This window comes from Sander vitreus, chromosome 9 (assembly GCF_031162955.1).
Source record: "Sander vitreus isolate 19-12246 chromosome 9, sanVit1, whole genome shotgun sequence".
In the NCBI taxonomy this organism is placed as follows: Eukaryota; Metazoa; Chordata; class Actinopteri; order Perciformes; family Percidae; genus Sander; species Sander vitreus.
The window spans coordinates 19,667,757-19,679,328 of NC_135863.1; the positions used below are offsets into that span (position 1 = coordinate 19,667,757).

An 11,572-nucleotide genomic window follows, 5' to 3' on the forward strand; every position below is an offset into this window, starting at 1 on the left:
AAAGGGAGAGACAGAGAGAGAGAGAGAAATATTTGCAATGTCACAGAAAACCCAGCTGAGGTCAGTGTTTCTCCACCGGACTCCTCAGTGTGGACAGAAATATCACTGCCTCCTATAAATACCGGTACTACCTACAATATTGGCTGTATTATTAATCAACTAAAAAAAGCAACCTGGAAGTCACCACTCTTCTTGCAGACACAGACAGTGTACTGATCCCTCTGTTTTGCAGCATCGTTGATATAAATCCTACACATGTTCATGTCAGCGGACAAACTGCACAACAACGATGTATTTTAGAAATCGCATCCTAACAAAGGGAAACGGGAATTTTAGCAGAAGCGGCCACGGTGCACGTCCCCTTTAAGACAGTCTTGGAATAATTAATGACGTCGCGCTGTAAACACGACTGACGCTCAGCTGCGTGGCCGAAGCATCCACCAAGAGCCCAAGACCTCTCCAGGTTCCTGCTGTGTTTATTTCTCGACGGGACCGCTGAAAGGCACTAAAATAAACTGCGGTTCACCTCGACTCTCATATGCGGTCTCCAAAACCAAGGCGACGCAGCATTTGTTCTACTAAGTGCCATGGCTAGGAACACGGACACCCCCTCCTCTTACTATGGTGAGTCGGTTCGTCTTTGTTGTAAACGCCAAAATATTTTTTCTCTGCACTGTGTAACGTTACCGTTATGACAACATGATATAACGGTGTGTTCTTTAGCCCGAATGATTTAGCCCATTGCTGTGATTTATAGGGACGTTAGCTTGCTTAGCTACATGGTCAGTTGCTAACTATTCAGGGTTTTTTAACGGTTAACATCAAATGCGCAGCAACGGGTAACGTTAACGGTAGAATCATGTTTTAAACGGCCATTTACGTTTGAATAAGTAGCGTTAGCCTAACGTCTTTTTGTGTTAACGTACGTTAACGTTACCTGGTTAACTCCAATGATGTGATATTTGTTTCCTTTTGTGTTACTTGTTTACCTAGTGTAGCTATACGTTAAGTCCTCACAATAGGTATTATCACTTTCCTCCTCCACTTGTCGTCACTTCGTCTTGGTTGTAAACCCAGATATATTTTTCCTCTGTGGCGGCATGACACCACAATATAACGTTAACACTATCTTCGTTATCGATTATTTTCTGGATTGATAGATTTATCGTTTGGTCTAGCTATAGTCAGAATCACTAATTCCTCAGGATGATGCCACCAGATTTCTTTGTTTTGTTCTAACACCAGACCAGTCAAATATCCTATTCAGTATCAGACAAAGAAAGCAGCTTTCTAACGTTTCCTCAACATTGAGAAACTGGAAATAGGGCACGCATTGTATCTTGAAAAACTTCAAGGATGAATTGATCTGAGATTGAGCTGCCTGTAACGGTAGAAAAACGTTTTAAACGGTTAAATTTACGTTTGAAAAAGTAGCCTAACGTTTTTTTTAATGTCTTAAGAATTATCTGTATCCTTAGCGTTGCCTGAAATACTTCAACAATTGATTATCAAAACAAAAATGTGTATTCATTTTCTGTTAATCGATTAATAGACTAATCGTTTCAGGTAGCTAATCTCTGGCCCCTTTGTTGGAGCTAGCTAGTTTAAAGGAACGTTAGCTTTATGGCTCACATTTAGTCAGTTGGCTATTTAAAGGTTGCGTAACTCAAAAATGAACCGTAGCCTTGGTTATCTTCTGTGATGTGAAGTTTTGCCTTGTATTTCTTACGTGTGTTAAAAAAAAAGTGTAGATGACTGTTAACAACAATAAGTCTTATCTCCACTTTCCCCACATTAAGGATAATTACAACATTGTAACAACTGCAGTCCAGGTAGTGCAGTTATTAATGAAGATAAAAAGCAATGTTCTCTGTGAATGGTTTTGATAACAAAGGCTTTATTGTCTCCAAGTGGCATTTTCACTGCTCCATATGGATATATTCAATACGTGGGCAGATTTTCAGTCCATTAGACTGCCTTAGTAATCATGTTGTTTATCAAAGCAACATAATCCTTTATCACCACCAGATGCCACACAGTGTCTTTCTTCTGACACAAAGAGTCACTTACACCGGTGATTTTTACCATACTGGTGGCTTTTTTTTAGGTTGGGTGCCCATATTAATACTCCCCCAGCTAAAAAATATTCCCTCTATATTTAGTAATCTTCCATTTAACCATTAGAAAATACATATTTAGTGCTTCTTTCACAATGTAATTCTTGTTGTCAGTGTGCAACTGTTCTCAGGCTACTACAAGACTAATGGGAAACTTACTAGCTAGCTATAGACCTTTTTCACGGCAGACATGTTGACATGTCATAGTAGGAAAAGCACCGGTGTATTCAAAACCATTAATGATGGCTGCATTCCACTTAGGAGAGGCCCTGGTATTGTGCATGCTGTCCCAGTAAGCTAGCTACTAACTGAACTAGCTAGCTTACTGGGACACTTGATGGAAGTGAGGCATCGTTAAGGTTATCAATTTCAGCTGTGCTTTTCCTACTATGACAAGTCAAAATGTCTGCTGTGAAAAAGGTCCATAGAAACCCAGACTAAGCCACAGGGTTAGGGCAATTTAAACGTACAATATGTAATTTTCTGCTGTTAGGGGTCTCTCAATCAAAACAATGGAACCCAGACTCGGATGCCTGGGCCAATATGGTCTGTTTCCCCGACTGAACATAAAACGTTCTGTTACTGCCGTTAGCATCATTATCACCCGGTGCTGGAGTTTGTGCTGGCAGGGTTCGGATTGCTGTAAGTTTATAATAGTGGCTGGCTGCGGGCTAACTGTGGATGTGTCGTGTCCCCCGGGCTGTTGTCTGCTTTCATCCCGACTGAAGTCCCTTAGCGCCTGGGAGTGAGGCAGGGGTTGGAGGAGAGTTATACCAAAGAATTTCTAATAAGGGAAGAAGTTCCACTCTCTCGTTACTTCCGGCTTCTGAACTTGTTGCAGTTCCACCAGACGCGTTCACAGGGGCGCTCACAGGCCAGTGCAGAATGAATGGGACTCTATGGAGCTATACCCCTCAAAATCCACTTTTCTCAGGATATCATTTTTTGTCTAGTAATTTGAATGTTGCATTCGAAAGGGGAGGCTAAGAAAATACACACTGCTGGGTGTTAGATTTTTTTAAAGAGGCTTTTTTGTTCTAAAAAGCCTTTTAAAATGTCAATGACATCATACACATATATGGCCAGAGATACTGCTTTACAGCAAGCTCTGAGTCGCTTCCTTTGTTCTCTCAAAGCATCGACAACACAGCTGACAGGTTAGGCTCTCCCTGTTAATACACGTGCTAGAAAGAGGTTTGCTAATGTTTTAAAGACCACGCCGAAATATTCACTCTGACATTCTGGTTCTGCTTTGGATGCCGTCAAGCGGGATCGCCGATCGTAATCAGTCCTTCACTGACCAATCAGCATTCATTAGCAGAATGCTAGCGTATTATGGGCAACAACGACTCAACCTGTAAGAAATCGAAAGGACACAAGTACTCGTTCATTCAACTTTTGACCTATAATCCATATTGAACTTGCAAAAACTACAATCAAATCTGAGATTTCTCAACGACAATCGGGCGAAAGAGACACATTTAGCTGTCTAGCGCCATAGAGTCCCATTCATTTAGCAGTGGACCGCGATCACCCCCAGTGGAACTCTGGTGGAACTGCAACCAAATTCGGTACAATGGGGCTGAATAGGGAGTGGAACTGCTTTCCGTAGACGGGCTTTGGTTATACTCACTACTTGTCAATGGACAATTCCGCTTCCAACCTGTAGGGGGACCGACGAGGAAAAGTTCTTTGGTGCCTACTATAAAGGTGCTGGTTGACAAGTAGCTAATGCTAATGCTTAGCGTCAGCTAATTCTTGGTGGGTAACATAAGATTACGATATCGTTCAACACACTCAGTTATTTTTAGTATGATTGTTTTGACCACGGTTAACAACTCTGGGCTTACCCACGAATTCATCAGTAACGTTAACTGTATAGATAGACGACCAATATAATGATAATTTAGCCAGCTAGCACACACCTGTCTGTCTGCCTCACTCTCTCGCCGCTGCAAGTTTTCAGTCGGGATGAGAGCTGACAACAGCCCCAGCCAGCTAGCAGCCAGCCACTATCATTACAGCAATCCAAACCCGGTCAGCACTTAACTCCGGTGCTAAGGACGCTAACGGCAGTTTACTGAACCGTCGAGAAACAGACCCAGGGATCCGAGTCAGAACAGCGGCCATTTGTAACGTTACACCCCCGTTAGTGTTACCAGTGCCCCGCCGCTTTGCTTTTAGCCGTCTTTACAGTTAGCAAAATTTATCCGACAAAAGGGGGATAAGGCACCAAAATGACTAATACTAATAGTAATTTAAAGATGTGGTAGCATGGGATCTGGACGGGAAGGATAACTCTGGGAGTTGGAATGGCTGTGTCGCGATTCTGCCTTCTCACTCCGCGACACAGGTTTGTGGATCTGAGTGTCGCAATTTCGGTTTCAAATCGCATATCGTTACAGCCCTAGCTAACGCTAACGTTACTTGTCAACGTAGCACGTTAAGCTGGATCAGTCAGTATTGAAATGTATCAATAAATAAGATCTCTGCTGTATTACTGTGTTGTAAGTGGCATGTAATCAGTGGCAAAATTATGCTGTGTGGCAGAAAGCAAGATGTATTACGGTTACTGAGTATTATTTTTTCTGTGACATTGTATGATTTACGATTACTCTGAAACGTATCATCTTGGTGCCCGTGCTTTGATGGAAGTTAGAGTAACTAGAGAGGGGTCAAAGGTTTTATGACGCCACTGACAGTCGACTAAAGGAAATGTCCCGTGTCATTAAAATAAAATAACCGATTTCTCTGGGTTTGAACGTTGTTGGAAACATTTAGGATAGTGTAAGTACACAACTCAACAAAATATATAACATAGGTATAGTCATTTCTAGACATTTTAATGCAGAAATGTTACATTGTACCTTTTTAATGTCTCCTTTCAATGAAACATTTCTTTACAAAAATGTTACAAAAACAATTAAGTTCCTCAAAAAATAAAATGTCATTTCAGCAGCATTTGTTCTACTAAGTGGCATGGCTAGGAACACGGACACCCCCTACTCTTACTATGGTGAGTCGGTTCGTCTTTGTTGTAAACACAAAAATATTTTTTTCTCTGCACTGTGTAACGTTACCGTTATGACAACATGATATAACGGTGTGTTCTTTAGCCCGAATGATGTTTAACCCCTTGCTGTGATTTACAGGGACGTTAGCTTGCTTAGCTACATGGTCAGTTGCTAACTATTCAGGTTTTTTTTTTAACGGTTGACATCAAATGCGCAACAACGGGTAACGTTAACGATAGAATCATGTTTATATTTATTTATTTATATATATATATATATATATATATATATTATTATATATATTTTTTTTTTCTCTGTGACGGCATGACAACAGAATATAACATTAACACTATTTACTGGACTTTAGCTATAAACTGTCAGAATCACTAATTCCTCAGGATGATGCCACCACAGTGTTTCCTTTAGGATTTTTTTTTTTTAGCAGTGGGGGCAGGTCAGGAATTAGGGCACGCATTGTATCTTGAAAAACTTGGAGGATGAATTGATCTGATATTGAATAGCTGCCTGTAACGGTCAGCTAATCAGTCCAACTCTAGCTATAACACATAACTTTATATAAGTATTAACTTTCTCATGTCATGCTTATTCCTTGAGCCTTCCACATCATTATCAGTTACAAATGCGTCATATCATCTAACTCTGTACAAGTTGTATGTAAAAATGACAGCCAAAATGACTGTCAGGGAGGCTTGATCTTACAGAAGCCGTACAGTTTTAGAGTGACGCAGGCTTTGTCAGGACTGCTCGTGACGGCTCTTGATGGAGAAAAGCTACTGTGTCTTCCCCACATGCTGACCCCGTGTGTCCCTCAGACCTCATGACTACAGCACTCTGCCAATCACGACTGCAACCTGTCATGTGTAGTTGATTCTCACTGCTCTCAGCAGACATGCAGTTTACCACCGGGCCCTTCAAACCATATCAACATAAACCTGACACTAGAGATTGACACTAGAAGTGTTGTAAGTAAACAGCTTAGTGCAGGTATGGGGTGAAACACAAAATAGAGTCTGTGCATCTATATTATTATATACTAGTATATAATATACTATTAGTTAACATACAGTTTGTGCATCATTACAGAGGATAATATACAGTGTGTGTGTGTGTGTGTGTGTGTGTGTATATATATATATATATATATATATATATATATATATATATATATATATATATATATATATATATATATATATATATTAGGGCTGTCAAACGATTACATTTTCTTAATTGCGATTAATCGTTGAATTTCTATAGTTAATCGCATGTTTTATCACATGATTAAAATTCTATTATTTTGCATTTCAGAACTGTTTTTAAGTACATATTAACAATGGAAAGCAATTCTTACCAGTGTATCTTGATTGGGAATCAAATAAATGCAAAGAAAATGATTCTACGATGAGATGAGATTGATTTTACGATTTGTATTTGTTTATTATATATTTCATCTAGTCACACATTTGAATCTAGAGTCAATATTAGGGTTGGGTATTGTTTGGTTTGGATACCGGCGCTAAAGCGGTACTTTTGAAACGGTACCGGTGCCTGAACCGATACTTCTTAAGAAAGTTTAAAAAAAGAAGGGTACTAAACAGTTGGCGACATTACAGAATGGCTTGTTTATTGTTAAGGCCATATCGTCAAAATGAAATGTTTAATAATAATGTAATCACTATAACAATAACTTATTTCACTAGTAAATAGCTGTTGAATGACAAAAACAACCACCAGATGGGAAAAGGGCATTTAACAACAACTTTGAATGCACCACGAAGATGTAAATTACCAGCTTCATTGAACGCACCGTCTGTGTTTTTCCGACAACAGCAGCTGCAGATTGTGACATCCCGGTGTCGGAATCCTCTACAGTGAAATACAGACAAACTTTACACCGTTTAGTGTTCCAGCTACTAGCTAGCAGTAGGCTAACGTTAGCTGCTGTCAAGTATAGTGTTAACTAGCGTCACGTGCAGCAATGTTTCTGTTGCCTGTAACGTCTGTTTCAGAGCATCAGAGAGAAGTGCAGACATCAGTGGCCCCAGAATGAGGCACCGAAATCCGCATTGCTATTCCTGCAGCAGCAGGATGTGTTACGAGGAAGTACGGCAAAATAATAGCCTGTTAGGCACGACGCAAACCCGAGTGAAGTGAAAATAAATTAATAAATAGCGGCATGCGATTAATACAATTTTAACGCATTATGCTCGGTCCTTAATCGCATCGTGATTAATGCGTTAATGCTGACAGCCCTGAAATATATATATATATATATATATATATATATATATATATATATATATATATATATATATGCACACACACCTGAATTATTATTATTGCTTTAACTGAAGTGCTACTCGAGAGAATTGCATAGATTATATTGAGACAGTTTAATTAAGGAACATAATTTACTTAACAGCATCTAACAAAATAGCTAGTGGAGCATGGGATGGAGTTATGGGGCCTCCCTGTGTTTAGGTCAGCTGCTTTATGTTATTGGCTCCCTTGTGCTTTCGTCAGCTAGCTTGGCAAAAGAGCAATTCAGACTGGGTTTCACAACTGAACAGAGAACAACAAGACAAATTTCACATCAGCATACTCTACCTGGTAGTGTTGTCAAATTACATTGGCAACTAATGTTTCACTCACTGCATTTGTTTAAATGTGGACTAAATGTGGAGTGCATAGTAACGAACATCACATTTGCTGTTGCTTTTAGTGTACCCACTATTTCTGGCTTTCTTTAGTGGTTTATCTCTCTTATTCCAAAACATAAAGTGTTTTATGGTTTCTTTCTAGACTTGCCACCCTCAGATGTCACACAAGAAGAACTAGAAAAAGCAGGGACACCAGTTTCCTTATGAACAATAGCCATAAGGCATGATTTGTGGAAGAAGTGCTAGTGTTCTCACTTTTTTTTCTCTCAACAGGAAACCCTCCTACTCACTTGAAAGTTATTTATTTCTGGGAAATGTAGCAAACTGAAGCAGAGGTAGATAAGGCAGGATGAGGGACTTGGTCATGATACCATTCCACATTAACATTGAATTATCACCTAGCCCTAATATAAAGTTGGATTTTACTTTATATGAACATAAATTGCATGTGACCTCATAAAAAGCAGCAAAAAACACTGAAAAGTGAGCCCTGTTTGAAGCTGCTGGTCGAACTACCTGCCATCCCATCATTCACGTTCAGCAGTTCTCCACCTGCTGTACATCCAGGAGTGAAGTGCGCTCTATAGGCTAGTACAGAGCTCTTCAAGAGGGGGTCCGGGGCCCCTAGGGGGTCCTCAGAGTTACAGCAGGGGGGCCACCAAATTATTGTTTTTTTTTTTGTTTTTTTTTTTAAAGTTTAAAAAAAGAAAAGAAAATGTTTTAACATGAATCCAACATATTAAATGCAAATATAAATCAGCCTATTTGTGAAAAAAGCAAACATTGATGACAGGCTTACTAGCCTCGGTACGGAAATCACTGAGGTAGCCATCGACAGATCCAGTTAATCCTAAGGATTCACTCTGCCACATGTATTTTTGACATTATAAAATAATTGATAAAAACAACAGATGTCAATAGCTTAGTATTCTATGCACTAAAAAGGTATGTATCAAGGCTTTAGGCCGCCCACACGTTATTGTAGGCCCGGTTTAATATGCAACTTAATTTTATATAATATGTAGTAGGGGGTCCCTGCTCCATCTCACTCTCAGTTAAGGGGTCCTTGGCTTAAAAAAACATTGAAGAACTCTGGGCTGTATATTACACAACGCTTCTAACTATGCAGCAAGTGTTTAGTGGGCTTACTGCTAAAATGTTCAGTCAGTCAGAAAAGTAGAAAAGTAGTTCATAATCATTCTTTGGCAGGTTTGTAAGTAACAATTTAGATATGATTTCCATTCACCACAAGAAGCCGGGCAAACTGTTAATTAACAAATTTCTCGCATGGGCAGCTTTCCTAAACGCTGCATTTTTATACTAAGTCAATGCAGAGTCTTGACAGAAAGCTGGGAGCCTTGGTTTAGAATTAAACATTCACACCCTCCTGTGAAATTGCAGTCAGAGAAGGTTGTGGCTCAAATGGCCCATTTTGCACCCAGGACTAAGTGCTATTATGGGCTTTTTAAGTGTCACTGTTCTCTGCAAATACTTGTCAAATAAGGACCAATGCTCACTCCGTAGTGCTCCTACACATTTTATCAGGATTTATGGCATAAATGCTCATTATTTTTAACACTGTTATGTTCTTTTGCTACTAATTTGCGTCTTTTCCCAAGAGATAGCTATGTCAGTGCCTGGAAGTTTGAAGTATATTATTCACACTAATGATAGGGTGAGTCAGTAAATAATTTCAGATTTACTTCTGTCTGTGAAAATGGGACATTTAGCTGTGAAGAGGCTTTTGGGCAACAGCAAGGAGACTTTAAATTTCCAATCTGATGTACAAATATAGTCTGTTATGACTACAAGGCTTAGTGACATTGACAGTGATTTCTGAAACACAAGATACAGCTACGTTCACAGCACGTTCACATTCATCCACGTCTCAGGTGCACAGTGAGACTTGAAATTACTTTTGATCATTTTAATGTGCTAAATGATGCATCCAGCTTGATCAAAACAAATGAATCATTATCTTAAGAACATCAGAGACATGATGTTGACACAAGAGATTTTTTTTTGCACAGGTGAGGGCCTTGCATTGCACCTTGTAGGTTTGCTTAGACATATCAGGCTTTTAGTGGATTTAACGCTGATCTGAGTTTGATGTGTGCTGAATGCTGAAAGGCAGAGGTTAAGAGGATTGCCTGTTGGATAACACAGACAGTGAAGCTATGTTAAAATGACCAAATGCAGACACTGGCTTGCCCATAGGGCAACAGATTGTACTCCTACCTCAAGGAGAATATCACTTGTTTTATGAAATCTGATTTGTAAAACCTTTTGGCATAGAGTCATTAAATAACATGAGTGCATTAACATTTCTTGCGATTTCTAGAAACCAAAGAATCAAGATTCTCAATCTGTGATGTGCTGTGACACACGCATATGCACTCATATAAAGCCACATCAGTTGGTGAGAGATTAACTTTGTGGACTTAAATTTAATTTGTGTGAAATTGTTACTTCCACGTGACCTTCAACTGTGAATTAGCTTTTTGTCAGCGCAAAGTGCATATAGTTCAGAAAATATGCAGTTGTTGTGATAGCGAACTCATTCACCATAAAATGTGCAATAGCAAAGTTTCATTCATCCTCCCATTAGGAATATGGGCTCTGTTGCATCCTGCCCAACCTAAAACTTTGATGTGTAAAGCAAGATGTGGATTTCTGTGGTAACATACATGGCAACAAAAAACTAAACATCGCCATTAGTCATTTAGTCCAGCACAGAGTCCTGAAAATCTTATTTTCCTAAATCTGCCTACGGGCTGAGATTATGAACAGCACAGTACAGAATAGTAACCTGTTTTTGGTGCAGATTAATTTGTACATACTTTTGAAATACTAATGGAGCAATCTGCCTTATTCTGTCTTGGTTTTTCAGGAAAGTTGTATAAGAAAAAAAGAGGAATTGTGGAAGTTTCAAGACAAGTCTTGAATACTGAGTATGAGACTAAAGGATATCGTTTGTGCATTTGTAATAGTGTGTAGATGCGTACATATGTAGGTGTGTATAAACGTGTTTCTTTACCTTAGTGGGTGTATTGCATATTTGGATACAAAGCTGTGGGATATCCTCTTATGTTTAAACCTTTTATAAATCCAGGCCAAAGCCGGTTGAGCCTGTCACTGATCTACAGTAGCAGTAGCGAGCCTCATTTCACAGGAACACATGGCTGCCACTGACATGCCTGGAGGTTCCTACAGAAGTAACCAAGGTCACAAAGCCTCAGCCACAATACTGCCACTTCTCTGCTTGGAGCAGCAGGCTAGCTGTCAGCATCTGACACACTCGGATGCTAACTCCCCTCTTGGGGGTCGAATCCCAACCCGGATACCGCTATTCTCCGCATTGTAGGGAATGTCATGTCAGCAAGCACTGTGTCTTTGCTTCCCTCTGAAAATACCAAACCCAGTGGGCTACCAAACCAGATAAGCCAAGTACTCAGTCCTCGAGCATCTGCTAATAGTTGAGAGGATTCCCAAGGGGCTCTGCCAAGTAAACCTAAACCAGAGATCTGGGTGTTTTTTGTCTTGTCTCAATAAGGAGACAAGCACTTTAAAGGTTGTACTGTTGTTGGGGGTGGAGGGGTGGGAGATTGCGAGTGAGGCAGGAAGGATATTTTTTGATACAGAAGGGTGATAGAAGAAGGGCGAGAGAGAAAAAGAGTGATGGTGCTACATAGAGAGTGCTTGTGTGTATTATCGTTCAACATTTTTAATATAATGAAAAAGGGGAGCCATCTGGAGCCTT

The 11,572-nt window shown here is 39.8% G+C and overlaps 1 protein-coding gene across 3 annotated transcripts in view; it reads left to right on the plus strand.

Moving 5' to 3' along the window:
* Positions 1–410: 410 nt before the first annotated feature.
* Positions 411–11,572, plus strand: part of slc44a5b (solute carrier family 44 member 5b) — a 39,897-nt gene continuing 28,735 nt past the window's right edge. For all 3 annotated transcript variants that reach the window (XM_078259122.1, XM_078259124.1, XM_078259123.1), the window contains exons 1-2: positions 411–624; positions 5,074–5,133. In XM_078259122.1, the coding sequence (XP_078115248.1) occupies positions 588–624; positions 5,074–5,133 (97 nt within the window). In that variant the 5' untranslated portion in view covers positions 411–587. The remainder of the gene's footprint in view (positions 625–5,073; positions 5,134–11,572) is intronic.